The 22,356-nt window shown below is 29.0% G+C and overlaps 1 protein-coding gene across 3 annotated transcripts; it reads left to right on the plus strand.

Annotated features, from left to right (window-relative positions):
- The first annotated feature begins 14,421 nt into the window (after positions 1–14,421).
- LOC8289695 (acetyl-CoA acetyltransferase, cytosolic 1) lies at positions 14,422–19,603 on the plus strand. Of its 3 annotated transcripts, none has more exons than XM_048377286.1 (14): positions 14,422–14,621; positions 15,204–15,250; positions 15,415–15,513; positions 15,618–15,791; positions 15,876–15,981; positions 16,079–16,217; positions 17,272–17,349; positions 17,435–17,500; positions 17,745–17,830; positions 18,265–18,364; positions 18,527–18,637; positions 18,720–18,761; positions 18,971–19,057; positions 19,189–19,603. In XM_048377286.1, exons 2-14 carry the CDS (start codon positions 15,226–15,228, stop codon positions 19,276–19,278), a joined length of 1,203 nt encoding a protein of 400 aa, XP_048233243.1. In that variant the 5' UTR covers positions 14,422–14,621; positions 15,204–15,225; the 3' UTR covers positions 19,279–19,603. The 3 variants fall into 3 exon arrangements, with proteins under 3 accessions (XP_048233243.1, XP_048233244.1, XP_048233245.1); XM_048377287.1 differs by lacking the exon at positions 14,422–14,621 and adding an exon at positions 14,652–14,791; XM_048377288.1 differs by lacking the exon at positions 14,422–14,621 and adding an exon at positions 14,871–15,024.
- The last annotated feature ends 2,753 nt before the right edge of the window (positions 19,604–22,356 follow it).

Raw genomic sequence — 22,356 nt, forward strand, 5'->3', positions numbered from 1 at the left:
CTAATATATATATAATGAACATGAATATTATACATAATTAGAGAATAGATATAATAATTACACACCAATACTATATATGTTAAAAATTTATATATATATATATATATATATATATATATATATTCTAATGATTAATCAAAATATTGGTTTTTTGATATAGAAAAAAAGAAACTGAAATTGAAAACTGAAATTTTTTTTTCTAAAAAAATGGAAACCAAAACTTTTAGTTCGGAATGTTTTCAATTCTCTCAATTTTTTTATTACACCTACTTGTAGTTATTCTTAAATTGAATAAACTTGTACATTGTGTTTGGTTGAAATGAATTCCACAAAATCTTATAGATTTCATTTGCAATTCTACAGTTGAGGTGTGTGGTTGAAATGAAAATTTATTTGGAATTCTAGCTTATTAATTCTATGGAATTAGATATAACTAAAGTAAATTCTGATAAAATTTGTAGAATTTGCAAATGAATTCTACATTTATAATCCCATAATTTTTATTAGACTAAAATATTCCTATTAACATTTTTTCTCCCTGAAACTGATTTTAGTAGAATTTCTATCTTCATAGTGTTTCATCGACTAAGCCCTAATTTTCATATCTTCAATTATTTATTGGTTCAACAAACAAAGGACTATTGATCATCCGCTTGTGGTATACTTCGTTATTATCTCTATTCAATCAATTTTCTTTTATTTTGCTTTTTGTGTTTGATTATTGGCTATATATTTCATGATTGTTTGTTTATGTTATTCAATCGATCCTTGTCCTTATTTATGTTATTAAATCTAATAGCATCATATACATCTTTTCTCACTGCTATGTTTGTGTATGTATGTTTGATCATACATTAATTTGGTATTTATCTAAAGATCTTGATATGAACTTCGATGCATTCGCCATTTGTTTGCAACATCACAATCATGTCAATTTGATTAAAAGAGTTAAGGTATAACGAATTAGAGACAGGATACTACTTTATTAGGAAGAGATAAAAACTTACAGCTGCATTTTCTATGTCAATGCTGCTGATTTTACCTGCAGACCCATAGGCTATGTTCTCCGCTATAAAACATTGACAAGAACAGGCTCCTGGCTCACTATACTACTTTTAATTAATATTATTGCTATCAGAAAACTACTTTTAGTTAATATTTTATAAAGCAGAAAACTACTTTTAGTTAATATTTTCTACTTTATAAGTAAAAGAAGTAATGAGTATATATGAAATTACTTTTCTGTGTAGATGTTCATGACAAATCTCTACTAAAGGAACGCTATTTAAGAGAATATGTCCTTTGGTTGGATCATAAAACCTCTCAATTAGGTTTGCTATTGTGGTCTGCAGAATACAGATAATTAGTGTATGAATAGTAGCAAATAGAAACCTAATAACTGAAAAAAATAGAAAGAACTCAATTGCTTGACTTGTTTTTCAAGAGACTTTCCTGACTCTATTACTTTATTGTTATATCTCCACCATTTAGCACTTGAGCCTATAGTAGTTCTTGTTGTTCAAGTTTCAATTCATTTTCTAAATCATCAATTAGGTTCATATCAAGCTCATCGTTTCCTACACTTCTATCTCTTTTTTCATACTCCATTAGTATTCCCTGGCAGCTTAATAAATAACCAATATTTATGAATACATATAAGTTCATATTTACTTTATTAATGTTTTTTTCCAAATGTGTATTATATAATGTAAAACAAGTGAATCAACTTGTATATTTCTTTTCTTTTCATTTCTTATTTTTTTCCTTTAATAAGGCATCTTTTTTGCCCCCCCAATTAGCAAGATAATTCCCACGCCTAATAAGCTCCCCTATCTTAGTAAAGTAAGAGCTGCATATACAAAGTTCCAAAAAAATAAATTCTATTTTCAAGCTTTAAAACTTATGTAGGCTTATCATGATACCACATATGACCCATTAACATCATCAATGTTTTCAAAATGGTATGCCTTCAAAGGTCCAAAAGTACATGTATTTATTTGCTGACATTATATAGACTTTTGCTTTTGAATTGGTTTTATGTGTAACAATGTTTGTCTAATAATTTATTATTCTTTGCGACTGCAGTAATTTCTCTAGGTCAAATTCAAGCTCAATTGAAACTATCAAGTAATATGAGGAACATTCATAGGAATGCTTTAGCATCTTTTATAGGATATGCCGATTATATAGCTTTTTTACTTCATGTATACCGATTTATTGAGAGACCATTGACAGAGTCTAATAGTAGAAAATAAATTATTCAACAAGAATTAATGTGACAAGTACAAAACAATCCAGATGCTAAAATATCTTACATATGGGACCAGATGCATTTAAAACACTAGTCAACATACTAAAACAGAAAAATCTACTTAGAGATACTCAATTCAGTTGTGTGGAGGAACCGGTTGTAAAGTTTTTACACATTTTAGCTCATAATGTAAAGAATTGGACTGTAAACTTTTTCTTTCATCGAAGTGGGGAAACTATAAGCCGTCATTTTCACCAAGTCTTAAGGGCAATTATATCTCTACAAAATGAGTTTTTGGTGCAACTAGATGGTTCTGCAATCTCTCTTGAAATCTTGAATAGTGAAGGAAGATTTTATCCTTTTTTTTAGGTAGACATATAACTTAGCTTTATAATTTTTAACTTGTCTTTAAATATAATAATAAAATATAATGTCAGTATTTTTATAAATTCTATTTGATGTGTAGAATTGTATTGGTACTATTGATGACATACGTATTCGAGTTAAAGTTCCAAAAGCAGATATATCGAGATACAAGGGGAGAAAAGGAATACAGACAATGAATATATTAGTTGCATGCACTTTTGACTTGAAATTTACCTATATTTTATCCGGTTGGGAAGGGTCAGCTTCAGACTCAAGGATTGTTGAAGCTAGTTTAACTAGAGAAGATAATTTGATAGTTCCTCGAGGTAATTTCATAAGAATATATTATTTATTGTCAATCTTTAATTAGTTAGTTGGTTATTGAATTAAAAATGTTAATTTTATATAGGTAAATTTTACCTAGTTGATGTTGGTTATCCTTTGAGGTTTGGATTTATTACTCATTCTCGAAGCACTAGATACCATATGAAAGAGTAATCTCGTCATCCTCTTGAGATTTCAAATGAGCTATTCAATCTTCGTCATGCTTCTTTGCGCAATGCAATTGAAAGGGCTTTGGAGTGTTAAAAAAGAGGTTTCTTATTATAGCTAGTGGAATATACGCAAAATATAACGTTCATACAATTTCTGAAATTGTTCTAACTTATTGCATTTTACATAATTTTCTCATGATGTATGACCCGGACAAAAATCTTTTATGTAAAGTTGATGATGAAATAATGCAATGTGACAATGAAGTAAATGAAGTTGGATACAAAACTAAAGATGCAGATGCAAGACAAGGAGAGAAAATAAGAAATAGCATAGCAACGACTATATGGCAAGATTATGTCTCTAGATCGTAGGATCCTTATATGATAGTAACTTTGTTTAATCCTTTATGTTTGTTGACATGTGAACTTTATTAGTTCCTTTTATAATTATTGATATGTAAACTTTATTAGTCTCTTTATGCTTATTGGCTATTTAAATTTTGTTTATAATTAGATTCTCTAGTTGATTGATCATGGCTTTTATAATTGTCTCTTATACCTATATTATTATAGATAGATAACGACACCAATTAATGATGAAGTTAAAGCTGTGAGTAGTTCTAGAGCAACTGAAAAGTATCTTTGATGGTCAAAGGAGATGGATAAACTCCTTCTTGATCTTTTAAAGAAGAAAAAGCCAAAGGGAACAAAGATGAGAAGCAATTTAATAAAAAAGCTTGGGAGTATATTGTTGCTATGCTTAATGTGGAATTTCAGAAGATTGGAAAGACAATTAACAAAGGAAAAGCAGTTAATCGGCTGAAGACTATTCAAAAGCTAATGAATTGTACTATTAAACTTTTGGATAAGAAAAATGGATTTGGTTAGAATGACATCCTAAAAAAATTGGGGCTATACCAAATGTTTGGGAAAGTGTCATAAAGGCATTTCTTTCCTCTTTGTTTCTCTATTTTTTCTTAATATTTTTATTTATCTGGGCTATAAAATTAATCAGTGCAAAATATTTTATAAATTCCTTTCTTTCCTTTTGTGAGAACAGAAGAATGTCGATGACATTTTTTAATTTAAATTTATAAATTAGTTTCTATAATTCTATCAAATTCTATCAAAACTAATATACTATAATTTTTCATCTTTGATTTTTAAGACAATATATTTCTTTTGTTCTGTTCTTTGAGACAATGCAAAATATTTCATACAAGAATTTATTTTTGCACAAATTTCCATCTTTTTTCTCTCCTTTGACCAACTAAGGCAATAAAGCTTTATTTTCTAGATGATTTTTATTTAAAAATAAGTTCTTTTATTTTATTTTCTTAGATATACCTCATAGGTACTATATCATTTGTTAGTACTTTCAAGTTAAGATTGAGTATTATTTGGTGCAGGACATAATTTCTTTTGTTAGAGGATGCTCGTCAGCTATTTGAAAAAGATCGAGCAAATGGAGGTGTGCCAAAACTGCAAAGGAAATATTTCATAAGTGGCGAACAGAACATGATATTCATAATGATGATATTTGATGAGATGCAAATGAATTATTAGGGGCTTTTGGAGCCTCTAGGTCCTTCAAGTCGATTTATCCTAGATTCACCAATTTATGACAGTTTTTCAATAGCTTCTCGATAATCAAAAGTGCCTTCTAAAAGGAGGTAAAAAAAGAAGAATCACATATGATGTTATTGCTGTTGAGCTTATGGAGGTCACTTCTTCAATGAAAGAGATTGCACGTGCAATCATAACTATCAGTCAATATATATATATACTGCAAGTGAAATTATAACGGAGTTAAAAAAAATTAGAACTAGCCAAGTGGGAGGTAATGGATGCTCTTTACTTTTTAAAAGATAATGAGTATTTAGTTGAAAGATTTTTTTGTGTGTGATAATGACATTAGACTTACTTGGTTGAGGAAGAAAATGGAGGTGAATAGCCGGTATTAGTCACATTAGGTAAATGTATGTTAGTGATTAAAAAATTATGGTGGTCTTTTGATATTATATTAGATTTTTTTGTCAAATGAGTTGTAAGATATTTTCTGCTATGTTAGGATTTTTTATTTTTTTTTTGCTAAATGAGTTATAAGACTTTTAGTATTATGTTTAGACTTTTTTACTAAATAAGTTGTAAGAATTTTAATATTTTGCTATTAAAAAAATTAATTATTATTTGTATGATAACAGCAAGTTGTAATATTAATAATTAATAACTTATAATTTTAAAAATATGTTGGTAGATATTTAATTTAGGTTTATAATTATTAATTTGGCAAAACAATATTGAAGAGCCCAATAGTGTTAAGCCATCGGCTCTTTTTAAAAATATTACTAGAATAAAAAAAAGTATTTATGAAGAATGAAAACTGAAGATTTTTTAAAAAAAATTAATTATAAAATATATATATATACATAAATAGGTGAATTTTAAAATAATCACTCTTTTATTAATGTAAAATGAATAAGGGTATTGTTGACCAAATAAAATAATAAATTGAACTATAAAATTGTTTCAAACACAAAATTTATTTCATTTGAAATAAATTCTATAGTTTCTATTTGACGTACCAAACATAGAAATTCATTTATAAATAAAATGAATTTTTTGATAGATTTCAACCAAATACTTGAATGGAATTGATTATGTACTCTCAATTTATTTTATTGCAACCTTAATCCTATTGCTAAGTTATTCAGGAATAAATACTGAATTACAGGACTGTTTGGTACTAATTTTTGTATAATTTTTAATTTTTTAATTTCTAAAAAAATTATGGTTAAATGTTTATTCTTTATTATTTTGTTTCTTTAAAAATAAATACTTTAAAATTTTCTTAACTTGTTTTAAAAACAAATATTTTAAATTTGAGAAACGATAAGAGAAGAGGCCCGTGGCTGTGAGATTTCGTCCAAAACACAACCAAAATTTGGGCAACACAAAATGAGGATCAAAATGGCTCTTGATACCACCTATTATTTATTATAAGAAAAAGTCTTAAAATTCTTTATGTTGCTAATACAATAAATTAATTTCAGGCCAAATCAAATTTTCAAAAGAAATAGTTTTTTTCTCATTATTTAAATTATTTTATCGGGTTGCATTTTTCTTAGTCAAACCTCTGCCCGTCTCATTCTTAAGCACCTATTCTACATAATCTGATTTTTTTTTTTTAATAAATCAAACAAAATTAAGTTTAAATTATTTGTCCAATTCCCAATTCTATTCATCCTACAAAAATAAATTCTTAATTTTGTCTTGCACCCTACCTTCACAACCTAAGACAAGTTCTCACTTCTTTGATTAGTTCAAATGTGAGTGGTTTTATTTATTTATTTATCTTTTTTTTATTTATATAATATTTGAAAATATAAGAATATTGAACACAGTCAAAAATAATGGGTTATCGCCAAATTGCAAGAAATTGATGCCTTTCTCACTTGAAAATGGGAATGCTATTTAAGCTGTTTTATTTGACTCAGAGATACATCAATTACTTGGTCAATCAATTGCTGTAAGATCATATTTGGGTTGAGACACTGCCACTCTATCATCAGTATATTAATTAACAGACTCATACAAAATAAGCATAACTTCTCCAAGTTACAAATTCCTAAATCACAGACTGTCTATGTCAACTTTTCCAAGATTTTATTTGATTATGCATGTTTCATGATTCCCAATCAAATTTTAGTCTAATGGTAAGACATTTAGTGTTGCGATTGAAGTCTCGAATTCAAAATCTCTTTTTTTTTTAAATGTATTAATATATTAATTATATTTACTGTTTAAAGAAAGAAAGAAGATGTGCTGGCAAGTTAGGAGGGAAAGAGAGAGAATAAAAAAAAAAAAAAAAGAATTGTTGCCAAAGAATGTGATTCTACAGCTAATTCTAATAAGTCTAAATGGTGTGCATAAACCGGTTTAAGCTGCTGAATTGCAAGACATTATTTTAATTGATTGATAAGTAAATGTGGTTGGTAGCATTGTCCATATATGCCAAGTCAACCAAATATCCCCAACTCATATCTTTCTACATACCCAACACTCTTTATAAAATCTGATAAAATCATATATAATTTTGCTGGTCAAGAACTGAAAAAGAAAATCATATATAGTTTCTCAAGTTATATTGTTCAATACAATGGGATATAGAGTTTAATAAGATTTAACCCTTTGTTTATTTTGCTAATTAATCTAATTTTTTAAAAGATATATTTTGTTTTTGAATTTAAATTCCTCCGTCCAGTGATCACTAAAAAAATAAATCATTTTTCTGGTGAATTTTTTTATTTAAAAAAGTTACTATAGTCTATACTTGTGTACCCACTTTGCCTGTTTTATTCTTTTTTTTTTTTTCTAAAAAGGGAAAACTTACATACTTTTTACAAAATTAAATGCGATCTAGTTAATATATTATAACAAAAAAAAAATGAAAAGATCAATGTTTTGGCACTATCATCCTTTTGGAAAAAGAAATAATTGATTTATCAAACATTAAAAAAAATGCAAGTCACAAATGGTAAACTCTCTTAAACTTTTGGCAATTGTTAGATGATGTAGGTCCTGAGAAGCTGTCAGCCTAACTGGGATGTTGAGAGGCATGTTTGTATATGGATTCTATTTTGCCTAAGTTCTTAGAAAAAATAAGGCAAAAAAGTATAATTAGGCTACTGAATTTTAACTTTTTTTTTTTTATAATTAAGCTTCTCATATTTAAAACGGTTGATTTGGGCTTTTTTACTTTATGATTTGGTGTAACGAGCCTCTTTAGTTAACTATGTAACAAAATAATATTTTATGAGGTAATGCTATTAGGCATGTAATTAAAATAATTTCTCATTATTTTTTGGAAATAAAAAAAAAAGAAAAAACATAGAAACGGGTATAAAAATAAAATAATTGGGCTTTAGGATTAGGGTTACATGTGTTTTTGACATGGAGAAGAAATAAGCTGAAATTGAAAGTGTAAATCTCTCTTTCTCTATCTCATTATCAGGCAATGATGTCTCAACCAGAAAGTATGATGGTGTTCCGAAGCCAATCTTGAAGCACATACTATATGAAAGCTAGTTCAAGAGATCTTTTAAATTTGAAATATAATTATGGAACTCGATTGAAGTTGATGATAGCAAGAACAAAGAACAATAGGGAGATAAAGTTTTAGGATTATCCTCATGAAATTGTAAGTGAGAAGATTGTTTATTGAACTTTTGGATGATTGGCTTAATGAATGCAATGTGATGTTGCTACAGAAAGTAAGAGAAATGAATCGACTTGCTCATTTGAATTGATATCGTATGATGATCTCTAATGATGTGAAGAATGAGATGCAAATATCGAAGAATAATTTCAATGCTGATTTAAAAGGGATTTCATTTTGAGTTAGGGAGTAAAATTGAAATGTCTAAGCAAGAAATGAAAAGGGTGACTAAAATTCAAATGATGATTCTTTAACTTAAAATACATTAGTTTAATTACAAATAAATGTTAAAATTCAGTGTTCCAATTTTTTTTTCTTGTTTTAATTTTAATTGAGCTGGGTGTATATGTTTTTATAAGCGCTTATACTACATGCGCAAACGGTTATTATATAAAGATTTCTGTGGCATCAAATCGTCAAGTTCATAAGTCCAAATCAACCATTTTAAATATCAAGAGCTTAATTATAAAAAATATTAAAGTTCAGACATCCAATTATACTTTTTTGCGAAAAAGAAAATAATTGCTAAACTTTATTATTGCGGAAGCATTTCTTATACATATATATATATATGGATTTACTATTGATAGTCTACATTACCACTGGAGTCAACTCCACTTATAGAATAATGCTATATGAACAACATATATGTTACTATTGTAAAATTGACTTAAAATTTGCAAATTCCAGAGTCACTAGGCCTTCAATTTCTTAGTGTCAGGTCGTGCGAGTAGCTCAATTAGCTGGTGTTGTTAATTTAGAACTAACCAATTGATTTCTTAGTTTTTATAGCAAGTCAGAGTCGACAGGACAGGCCATATTATAAAAACCATATTTGATGATTATGATCATAAGAAACACAAAGAAATCATTTTTTATTTTTTTTCTTGCACCAGTTTCAGTTTGGTGGGAGAATAAGAGTTTGGCAGTTGAGCATTTGTCTTTTTATTGTAGCATGAATCTTATTTAATGTGTTTTTATGATTTTCAGAGATCACTTTGTACGTGTCTTAACTACTCGAGTTCCATTATTACAGGCAAAACTATTCAAGTTTGAACATATTGCACTGATGGAAGACCGAGTCTCTGGATGTTCTTTTTTTCCTTTTTTTTTTTCCCCATTTTTATTATAAGCGAAGGAGGAATATACTCAAATTTAAGAATTTTATTCAAATTATCATATTAAATTTTTGGATTCAATAATGTGTAGTTATTTAAAATATAAATGAATAAATATATTAATTTAATTTAAGTCATACTAATGGTAAATTCTAAATTAATTGGTCCAATTGCATAACATTATATATGTTTACATAATGTCAGAGTCTAAAGTATTACAATGTAGAAGAATAAATGGCTCCCGCAACTTTAAAGTATTATCGTGCATTTCAGTTTTGATCACTGACATATTGATGAAGGATATATTATTGGATGAAGACTTAATTCTTAAATTCCTTTAAGCAGGAATTTAGTCTCTAACATACACATTTTGCGCTAGATTTTTGTAATGGTTCATTCTTAGTAAAACTAACTTATTACCTTCATGCCGGTGGTCTTCAAAGGAAAATAACATTACTTTTTTTTTAAATATGATGAACGATGAAACATAAATTAGATAATTTTGGATCTCATATTTATGTCTAGGAACGTTTTACATCTAAAATGTAGGTGGCTTTTTAAGTATACTGTCAAATCCCAGGGCTCAACCTAGACAGGCGAAACTGCCAAGTTGGAGTACGATAGAGGCAGAAGAAATTTTCAGTGGAGCGGTGAAATGCATAGAAATTGGAATAAATACCAACGGCAAAAGCACTCTGGTGGGTTGACACTAACACTGAGAGATGAAAGCTAGGGGAGTGAATGAGATTAGATACTCTAGTAGTCATAGCCGTAAACGATGGATACTAGGCAATGTGCATATCGACTCGTGTAGTGTTGTAGCTAACGCGTTAAGTATCCTGACTAGGGAGTACATTCGCAAGAATGAAACTCAAAGGAATTGACGAGGACCCGCACAAGCAGTGAGTTTTGCTTCTGGCAACGATATGTTATGGGGTGGTAGTCTTTATAGGGTTAAATCAATACATTTTAAGAAGAAATTTTTGAATGTATCTCCAACTCCAAGCACGAAGTTCTTATCAATCCAACTAGACTTGGATTGGTATTTAGAAACAGCCTTGAATTAGATGTTAGAAGGTATGTTAATGGTCACTTCACTGAATGGTTGCTTTGCTTATTTAAAAATCTTGATTAGGAGCAATTAGACTCATTTTGTGTCTTTATATGGTGTGGAGGTATTATCAATCAAACATCTTATGGCAAATATAAGGTTTTTATTTTTAACGAAAAAAAAAAATAAAGGAGACAACCAGTGGTAGTAATTTTTTGCTGAATGTGACCATATGTACTCTCTTTCGCTACGGTATATTGATTGAGCCATAATTAGCTTAGACTGAGTCCAAGTCTGTCACCACAACATTAATCTCGAGACTAAGGAGAAAGATCCAAACGAAATGCGGCCTTGAGCGCTTTTGAAGAAATATCCTCAAGAAACCATTTTTATATATTTGAATTCAAAATCTTGAGTCACCCGATAAAAACCATCCGGAAATTATTAATTTTTTTAAAAAATAATTAATTTATTGAGTTACTAATATATCCTTATGTAATATATTCCATCACTAATACACTATCATTTTTTTATCAACAAACCATTAATAAATTCTTCTTGTTGGACCACTAACCAAAATACATATCATTCCATATCTGTAGTCCGACATTCAACCATTATTTCTTATCTTAATATTTTAGTTACACTGTAATTGACATCTGGTAAAAAAAATGAATGTTGGTAAAACTTATATTTTTTTACTATTGCGTAATTAATATATAATAATAAATGTCACAATTTCTAAACTAACGTTATAAAAATATTTGATCTATTTATATTTATAGTTTTATGTCATGTACTAATATGTTTCACGTAAAGATGCGTATTTTCTCTTTGATTTATTTTACCAGCACGTGGCCAACTCATTTATGGATCGTGCTGATGTTGCAATTACGATTTATTAAATTCTTATTATAAACAAAATTAAAATCTTTATTTTGCAGGAGAATGATGGTCGAACCAACCTTTTTCTTGAAGTTAATTGTCAAAACGATTTTGTTTCAATTGTTATTGCATCTAGCATATAATATTTTTATTTTTTATTTTTGGCACCAGATATTATTATAATAATTTTAATTATTTAATAAAATTATCCGTTGATATAATGTAAATTTCAACAACAATAAAAAAAATCTGCTTAATTTTAAAATTATAGGCTTGTTTATTATTAAAATATTATTATTTAATATATAAATTAATCTTTTTAAAATTTTTAAATTTTTATTAATTTTATACGTTTAAATGACAATATTTTAATAATATAATTATCTCATTTCTTTTTTAATTATTGTTAATGTTAAAGATGGTAATGTCAGTAAATTTAGTTAATAATTTCATAAAACGTTATAATTGAACCAATGTCAAAGTTCAATCTGAAATTAAAAATTAAAGAATATAAATTAAATTTAATAATAAAAATATAAATATAAATTAAAGCTAATATTAAAGTACAATTTTAAAATTAAAAATCTAAAAATCTATATATATTAAAAATTTCAGGACACAGATGCTTTTTAAGATGTATGACTATATTTCAATATATAGAGATTTTGTTTTGAGATGGATATTTATTTTTAATATATGAAGTTTAAATTTATATGTAATTTTATAATTATTTTCTATTAATTAATAAATTATATTTTTAGATAAATAATAATTTTAATTCTAAACATAATATTTTAATTAAATATTTAATAATATTGATTAATTTCTAATTAGATAATAGGTATGATTCTAAAAGTAACAATCTAAATTATATTTTTAATATTTTTATTAACTAACAAGTTAGCCTTTTAATTGTATAATAACTTTTTAACTTTAAACATAGTAATATTTATTTATATTTATAGTATTAATTTATATAATATAATAAATAATATTCTATATTTTATGTTAAGAAAATTATATTGAAACCAATTGAATTTCAAATATTAAAAAGTTAAAAAGACATTTAAAAATATTTAATTTATTATTATTTTAAAATATATTAGAATATCAAAATTTTTATAAATTTTATATATAAATTTATTTATACAATTACTTATAATTAAAATAATTATAAATATTTTACAATGTATGAGTAAATAATTAATTATATACTAAATTTAATATTAAATTTTAAATATATAACTGTTTTTCCAGTAATTAAAGCTTTTTTTGTTTAATTATAAATGATGAAAGGAAGAGCCAAATTGGACAACTTATTTATGCGAGTGCATCATTTAATTAATATTGGTGCATTATCTAACCGCTTTATTTATATTGGTTGGTGGATGGTGAGGTTTTGATACTTCATTTCTTTTGTAAAATGAATATTCCATATTTATTTAAAGATATTAAAGGCTCAATTTTTGTAAATCACTAATGGAGTCATTATAACAGTAATAATTCTCAACAATTTCTTTTTAATTTCTCGTACTACATATTGAGTAATTTCTTCATAAAGTACAAAAGCTGATATTTTAAAAAAAAAATAAAAAAAATAGATAAAAGTAATTTTTCTTTAATTTGATATTAGAATTTAAATTCCTAACACTGAAAAGTGAATAATAACATAATCAAATTAACCAATTAATCATGGCAAAAAAGGCTGCAAATAATAAATAATAATTAAATAGACTTGTCATTGTTGATTTCTTCCACTTGAATATTAGGCAAGGTGTTTATTATTATTATTATTATTAATTTTTAGACAATAACAAAGAAATAAAATAATAGCTAGTGATAGTGTATATAAAAATGCATGTCCTTCTAAATAATTGGAGGTTTTATTTAATTTTAATTTTATTTAAAAAAACCTTTATCTTCAATCTCCAATCTTTATCGCTTTATTTTTCCAATAGTATGGTCATTTTGTAGTTTCATATTAAATGATTTATCAAATAATATATATAATATCTTTGAGTCTGACATAATATTGTTTTAAAAATTATTGCATGTCTTTCAAATATGAATTTTAAAAAATATATTAGAAATTAATTACCTTTTTATATATTTTAGACCAATAAAATAAAATAATATTAAATACTCATTTTTCTCCAATTTGTTTTGTGCTTTGACAGAGACAATTGTCTTAGACATGGAAACAACAGGTCGGAGTGTTGACAAATTATATGCAAGAGTTAGTTGAGATCCTGAATTAATTTCTTTAATTATTTATACATTTATGTTGGTAAGTTTTATCATACGGATTTTAATAATTATATTTAGTTCTAAATATTTCATAATTTTTATAAAATATCTCTTAACCTTATAATTCTTTTTTGAATTTCTGTGGCAACTAATTAATGAAAATGAAATAAAAAAATTTAGCAAGAAAAAGAAAACTAAAACATTTTGAGCGCAAGGAGAAGGAGAATTAGATGCCACATTTTGTATTTATGTCCAAAATACGGATACAAAATGCATTTTTGAGCAAACAAAATTTAGTTCTCATAATTAAATTAAGAATATGCTTCATTTTGTCTCATAATAAAGCAACGAATCAAAATTATTTTCTTATTTATTGTTAGAGACTTCATATATTATTAAAATAAAGATATATATAATTAACTTGTAGGTGTAAAAAATACAATCTTTAAGTAATTAATTGTAAAGTCGACTCTTAAAATTAAAATATTATAATAAAAGATGCCACGGTACAAATATTTTTTAAAATATCAATATTTTTCATTTTAATTAGATAAAAATGAGAAGAAAATTTGATAATATAATAATTTTTAATTTGTTTACTTAAACATTCAAATTAAATTACTCTTAAAATGAAAAATTGTACTCCAATTCGGAAAGTTTAAGGACCTATCTGAATCTTATTTCTCTCTCTCTATATGTATTTGGACTAACCAATTCAGTTGTTAGAGAAGAGGTATGCGTTTGTGATTATAATCCAAGCTCAGGGAACTGCTAGTAGTTTAACCAAAAAGAAAAGGAAGAGAAAGCGCCACTGAAATGGGTCAATGGAAATATGAAATGGATCTGCCATATGCGTGGTTTTTTTTTTTTTTTTTTCCTTCAGCTTCTGTTTCTCTCTTCTTCTCTTTGTCTATATAAACACTGCACACCAGCGCTCGCTTCTAAAACCCAAAAGCACCACACGCACCATCTCTCTTCCCTTTCACCATAGGTATCATTACACACACTCTCTCTCTCTCCTTTCAAAATTGAATCTTCGATATCTCCGAGATTCCACTGCTTTTGCTCATTCAGTACATACGCATTGTTTGATTCTATACCTATTTTCATTTGCTGATCTAGCTTTCTCTCTCTTGACATTCACCTGTGTTTGGTTGCTAAGTAAGCTTAGGGGAAGTCCGATCACAATTTTTGAATCCTTCTATTCTATTTCTTTTTTTTTTCTTACCAACCAAACAGATCTTTTGAATTTTATGCTCTGTTTGGTACTCTATATAATTTAAGGGGGAAAGAAAAGCATTATTTATTTCTTTTTTATTGCAGTATAGAAAGAAGAATATGTAGTTAGTTAATTCAGCTACTTTTGTGGAGCGATTATTTGTAACCGCCTTGCGGTAAATTTGCTGAAACCCAAAAGCGTGATTATTTAGATAAGCACCATTTCCGTGTTCAACAGAAGAACACTGATAAAGCTTGTGCTTGACTATTAGAATCCATGTGCTATGTGCTGTCTTTTTCGTAATTGGATTATACTGAGCAAAGAGTCACTGTTTTTTTTTTTATTTTGTTGCAGGTTTTTGTATCTGCACTGATCCATGGCCCCTGAAATAAAGCCTAGAGGTAAATAAATGCATTTTCCAATATTTTAAATAATGTCAAAATACTGCTCTATTTAGATGACCTGAGTATGTCTAACAAATCACTTATGTGATTTTCTGTTCGTACTTTTTTTAATGCATAAGATAAGTGGGTTGTTGATTGCGTTGGCTTTTAATGTTATACAGATGTTTGCATTGTGGGTGTTGCCCGGACACCGATGGGTGGTTTTCTTGGCTCATTATCATCTTTATCTGCCACAAAGCTTGGGTCTTTGGCTATTGAAGGTTACATTACAATAAAACCTCTTATTTTGTCTTCTGTGATGTTCAGTTCTATTAGACTTTCTTCTTTGTTAAATGTGGTGGTTTTTTATTTTAACAACTTGTAGCGGCTCTTAAAAGGGCCAATCTTGATCCATCACTTGTACAAGAAGTTTTCTTCGGCAATGTTCTTAGTGCAAATTTAGGACAGGCTCCTGCTAGACAGGCTGCTTTAGGTGCAGGGATTCCTAATTCTGTGGTCTGTACCACTGTTAACAAAGTTTGTGCTTCCGGGATGAAAGGTTGGTCCTTGACTCATTGATTATTTTCATATATTTTGTCTTTCAAAACATGACTGAAATTGTTGGTGTCTATTTATCTTGCAGCAACTATGCTTGCTGCCCAGAGTATCCAGTTAGGTATCAATGATGTTGTAGTTGCTGGAGGCATGGAGAGCATGTCCAATGTTCCAAAGTATTTGGCAGAGGCAAGGTTGGTGTCAGTTTTATTAATACTTCTGGTTTTGCCTTTTTTTTCCCTTCTTTTCTGAACTTGGTTGGCTGTTTCCTGATTCACTCATTACAAGCAGGAAGGGATCTCGACTTGGACATGATTCACTAGTTGATGGAATGCTGAAAGATGGGTTATGGGATGTTTATAATGATGTTGGCATGGGAAGTTGTGCTGAAATATGCGCAGATAATCATTCAATTACAAGGGAGGACCAGGTATTGCATTATCTGTTCCTTCAATCTCATTGTTAATTGTGGTACTTGGATTACTATTTTCCTTTTTCTTAACAAGATGATAATAGGAACCAACTGAACAAGTAATTGCTTGTGAATTCTGTTGTAACTTAATGTGGGAGTTACTGGTAAACAGTCATTACAGATGAATTTTTGTGTGGTAAGTTATTTGAGATGGGGTGATTGGGAGGGTTTACGTGAGATACAGACATTTTATCTGATCAATTTTGTAGTGCAAACTTAAATTGCATTTTCTGTTAATTTTGATAGATAGTATAGTGAATTCTGTAGATTTAGAATGTAGGATTGCCAATGAATTCCATAAAATCTTAATTTGAAAGCATGAGTACCATGGATTCTTGGAACTCATGCGCCAAATGTAAAATACCAATATTTTCTTAAATTTTTCCATAAATTTGGTAAATTCTCTCTTAAGATATTTTGGTGTTTTATTTGAACAATCCTTTTTTCTTGTTAAGCAACTTGTTGCTACCTAGTTTTCTGCTTCCTTTGATGACACAAGTATGCTTCCCATTTTCTTGAGAAGAAATAGTAGGATGGTGTATACGCACACATCAAGAACTTGTTGATAAAGAATAATTTGAGATGGTTTTCCCTGTCCACTGCCATAGGATAATGAGTGCATGACAATGGCTCAGAAAGTTTTAGCTTCACATAAAACATAATGTCAAAAGAGGGCCCATGTGGTTACACTTCTACTAATTTAAGACTGGCATTGAGTTGTGTTGAATCCTACAATGTGCCCATTAGTCCTCTAGCTTCAAGAACAGCGTTGAGGCCCAACTATAGTCAGAGGATGCTCCACCAGAGCAAAAGTATCAAGGTCAAAGGACAAAATTAATAGACAAACTTTAGAACTGCATTGGAGGAAGCATCATGCGTTAATTATTAAGCTACAAGTGTTGATTATTTTCTTTCTCATGCAGAAAACTGCTTTCATCTTTGTATCATAACTCTATTTATTTTTAAACTTCATTTAATGTTTTCTTTAAGAATTATACGGCCATTCTGGCAGGATAACTATGCTGTTCAGAGTTTTGAGCGTGGTATTGCCGCACAAGACAGTGGTGCCTTTGCATGGGAAATTGTTCCGGTTCGACATGTGCTTTCTTAAGTTCATTGGTATTATTTCTGCATTTTGCTGTAAATTTAGTTTATATTAATTTGGTACTATGCAGGTGGAGGTTTCTGGGGGCAGGGGAAGGCCTTCTATAATCATTGATAAAGATGAAGGCTTAGGAAAGGTATTTTGTTATTTATGCATAGTATCTGGCATACGTGTAAATTTTTAGCCCTTAAATTTGTTTAAAGTTCTTCATGAGATACTTCTTAGTAATACATATAGAAGATTAACTGAAACCCTCGTGCAGATGTTTTCATTGATTTATTTTGTTAGCAAATTGGCCTTATGTTACATTCAAAACCAATTAGCGCCATCCAAGTTGCTCTGCTGTTACATCCTTCTATTTTGCTGTTCTATTATGCCAGTTTGACCCTGCAAAATTGAGGAAGCTCCGACCAAGTTTTAAAGAGAATGGAGGCACGGTTACTGCTGGCAACGCCTCTAGCATTAGGTATATCATTTTTTACCTTCAATTTACTTGAGAATTTCCATTTACTCATTTTGATACACTGAATATTTTAAGTTTTAACTGTACATTATAATCACTAATACAGAGGGCTTACCCCTTAACCTGTCCATTCATAAACATCTTAACCCTTTGATGGTGTAAACTTATTTTCTTGAGACTTATATGCATTGCTATCTTGAAATGTATGGAGTAATTACGATTTTTCCTCTTCAAAATAGGTTAAGATGTTTTTTTTTTGTTGTTGTTATTTTATAGTTTTAGCATGCATCTATATTCTATTTAGCTTCAATTGATTTATTAGCAGTTCATTTTTTTGTTCTATCTAAGTCTATTAGTGTTTTTCATGTTGGTTGCGGTAGTCTTGCGAAGACGTGGGCCTAAGCTTTTTCTTAATGTGATATTTCCCTCATTAACAGTGATGGTGCTGCTGCTCTGGTTCTGGTGAGTGGAGAGACAGCTCTTAAGCTTGGATTACAAGTGATTGCAAAGATCACTGGATATGCCGATGCTGCTCAGGTAATTCATGTATAAAATGGGTACCTAGTACTGTAACTAGATTGTCTCCAAGTAACTAAAGTGGAAAAATAACTATCTTGATATTATGCAGTTTGTCTTCATTATCTTATATAGGCTTTAAGCATCAAACTGCTTGTTGATCATTTACAATTTACTGTGCAGGCACCAGAATTATTTACAACAGCTCCAGCCCTGGCAGTACCTAAAGCCATATCAAATGCTGGCTTGGATGCTTCTCAAGTTGATTACTATGAGATAAATGAAGCCTTTGCTGTAAGCTTTAAAGCTTTACTTTTTATCTGATTTGCTTATCGATCTATGAGTTAGAAATCTTAATTTATGATGTTACATGCAGGTTGTGGCTCTTGCCAATCAGAAACTGCTTGGAATTAATCCAGTGAGTGTTTTAACTGACTGCTTCTATTTGTGTCTGTATGCACTTGTGTACAAGTGAGCGTATATATTCAAGATTTGGTGTATGAAATATATGAATTGTGCAGAAATGATGCAGATATCACTTCATTAGCTCTTTACCTCTCTGTCTGGCATTGGAATTAGTAATTTTATTTTTGTTATTAAATTATGTCATTTTTAAAATATTTACAGGAGAAGATTAATGTTCATGGTGGGGCTGTATCCTTGGGACATCCTCTAGGCTGCAGCGGAGCTCGTATCTTGGTTACACTTCTGGGGGTATATTTTTTGCTGGGTCACTATTTTAATACCATGCAACATCTGCTAAACTGCTACTCACGATGTTTGTCTGTTGCTTTATGCACTTGATTCTGTCCATGTGTTTACTAAAATATGTAATGGAACTGCAGGCGTTGAGGCAGAAAAATGGGAAATATGGTGTTGGTGGTGTTTGCAATGGTGGAGGAGGTGCATCTGCTCTTGTTATAGAGCTTCTGTAGGCCTTTGTATGTTTTTGGTTAGTCATAAAAATTCTGATGCACATTACAGTCATGATCGATATCACCCACATCGTATTTCATTTGTTAGACCTAATTAGACCATCAATCGACCAATCCTTCACAGGCTCAACATGATGATGGATGGCTGCTGTCAAGTTTTCAATGTTGTGCAATTTTCCTGTGTTTCCTTTTCATTTTTGTTTTTTAGTTTTGTTGTCCAATAAACTAGAAATGTATCTAGCTTTTGAAAAAAGAAAAAAAATTCATCAATGAAATTCATTCTCCTGCCCATAAAATTCATGCATGAGAATCATTTGGATGCAAATGTAAGTGTGATCACTGTTGTTGTTGAGATGGTCTGGTGGTATCTATAAAATGGCATTTCTCTTGGCCTTTAAAAACAAAAAGCAGGTGAGTCAAGCCTTCATTTCAGAGTTAGAAAGTTGTAGTGAGAACTGAAAAGGCTTTCACATTGCAATGCTGGCAGGCTGTGTTTATAAGGTATTTTTAGATTGCTGTATCCAGCAGAGTAAAATGAATAGCAGATGCCCTGAAGTTCACAAGAGATGAGTCTCTGTATTTCTAACGCTGTCAGGTTTTGTAAATGCCCACTGCCAACTTTCCTTTTAGTTGCTATGGTCCAACACCAACAATGTCAAACAGAATTTGGAAATGGTACTTTCAAATAAATTCTTGAGGTTCCCCATCTTCATATCTTGCTTACAACTTACAAAATCATGTGCTTTTTTGTGTAGGTTGGCTGCCAAACTGTTCATTCATTGTTATTATTATTTTGTCCCTACACTACTTTTCCAATATGATTTCTAAGCGTCTAACTATATGTGAACTTTTTATATTTTTTTATTTTTTTATTAGTCTGATTATTTAAAAAATTGTAAATTATTCACTTTTTTTCAAATTTATCAATTTTTTATACACGTTGATTTTTTTTGTTTTTTCTTTTCAAAATTATAATATAATCACGTCAGTTTAAAAAATACAATGATTGGGTGCTTATCTGTTATTTTTTTAAAGAAAAAAATGAGTCAGCAAAAGCATTGCTGAGTCATTCTCTGCACCCTTTCTCTGTTGGTATTAGGGCTGACCATGGATCTCGGTGATTTCTGTTCGAACCGAATAACCGTACTGAAAAATACCAAAACTGAAATAACCGAAAGTTTTTATAACCGAATTGAACTGATCCGGATTTTTTTACTATTACGGTATGATATTGGTTCTTTAGTAAAAACCGTACTATAACCGATTCGTCTTGTACTGATCCGGACCAAATCGTAGAACCGAATTTTTTATATATATTTATTAATAATTATTATATTGTATAAATAATACATATTAAAAATAACTATAATATTATAAAATACTTTATACTCTATAAAAAAAGTATTTTATATTTATCTATATAATTCAAGCAATTGTTATCGAAATAAAAAAAAATAATACATATTAAAAATAACTATAATATTATAATATACTTTATACTCTATAAAAAAATTAAGTTATATATATTAATATGTCACATAGTATACTGATACTAGTAATCTAGTATACATACTATAATACTAAATTTAAAGTACTTGAAAGCTATGTGCAAATTAAAGTACTTGAAAGCTAAGTATACCATTTATTATGATGAAGATGAGATAAAAAAAATTGAAAAAAAATGGTGAAAACAACTTTATAGTTGATGGTGGATGAATACAAGATAATTGAGGATCAATTATATATGGGTAAGGTTGTAGGGAGCTCAGTGAAATCTGCATATGATAATGGATCAAGTGATACGGAAACCAAAAAAGAGATTGATGAGTTCTTTTTAGAGGAAGAAGCGCAGCAGAATTTGTCTAAGATATCTGAGTTAGATAGGTACTTCGAAGAATTTTCAGAAAAATTCACCATTGATTTCGATATCTTAGCACGGTGGAAGGTGAATTCAGTAAGGTATCCTATCTTGTTCAAGGTTGCACGCGATGTATTGGCTATCCAAGCTTCAACAGTAGTCTCTGAATCTGCATTCAGTGCTGGAGGACGAACTCTAAATCAATATAGAAGTTCTTTACTTCCTACAACAGCGAAGGTCCTCATTTGTTGTCAAGATTGGCTTAGAAGTTCAAATAAACATATCCAACTAAAAGAATCAATAGAGAATATTGAAAGCATAGAGTCAGGTAACTTTTATTTACTTTTTATATATGTTTGTTTATTGTTGATGCTGTTAGGTTTTATTTACGTAATTTTTTTACTTTTATTGTAAAAATTATTCAAGATCCTGAGATTGGTGAGTCCCTTATGCCAAGATTAAATATGGAGTGCTAATTTTGAGGGGAGGTAATAACATTCCTTTGCTAATTTTGGACATGTACTTTAATGCTACATAAAGTTTATAAATTTATTTATTTTAATGATTGCCATTTGTAAAACATTTTTATGCTAGCAGTAACATATATTTTAATGGTTTGTATTTGAATATTGAATGAATTATTATATTTTCAAGTGACTGAATTGCAAAACAGGTTGTTCAAGAATGTGATTGCAATTCTAATTTAGATTTTTATGCTACTTTTTTAGGTTGGTAATCATATTTTCTCTAAATGTATTTGATTAAAGATGAGATTAAAGTTGTGTTTTTTAAATTTTTTGGAACTGAAAATAGCACCGAACCGATCTGTATTTAATCGTAAAATTGATACAATACGGTATTGGATCATTTTATGTTTGGTACGGTACTGGTACCTTCAATTTTAAAATAACCAAGGTTTGGTATGATACCGGTGATTTATAGATAACCGAATTGGACCAATCCGTACTCAACCTTAATTGGTATCAAGATTGCAACATTGAGAATATCTTTCAATGCACTTGCCTTTAAGGATGCTGCCTACGAAGAGCTGTACTAAAGTTTCTCCATTAACCTCAAATTCAACCACTAATTTAACATATTGCAAATGGAAAGAAAAAGTCAATATCTATCATTAACAACAGTAGCAGCTGCTGTAAGAGTCGTAAAATCATCATGAGAACCAACACCCACAAGAGAGCTCACTACTGAAGCAAGATGGT

The sequence above is a fragment of the Ricinus communis genome, chromosome 7 (genome assembly GCF_019578655.1).
Source record: "Ricinus communis isolate WT05 ecotype wild-type chromosome 7, ASM1957865v1, whole genome shotgun sequence".
In the NCBI taxonomy this organism is placed as follows: domain Eukaryota; kingdom Viridiplantae; phylum Streptophyta; class Magnoliopsida; order Malpighiales; family Euphorbiaceae; genus Ricinus; species Ricinus communis.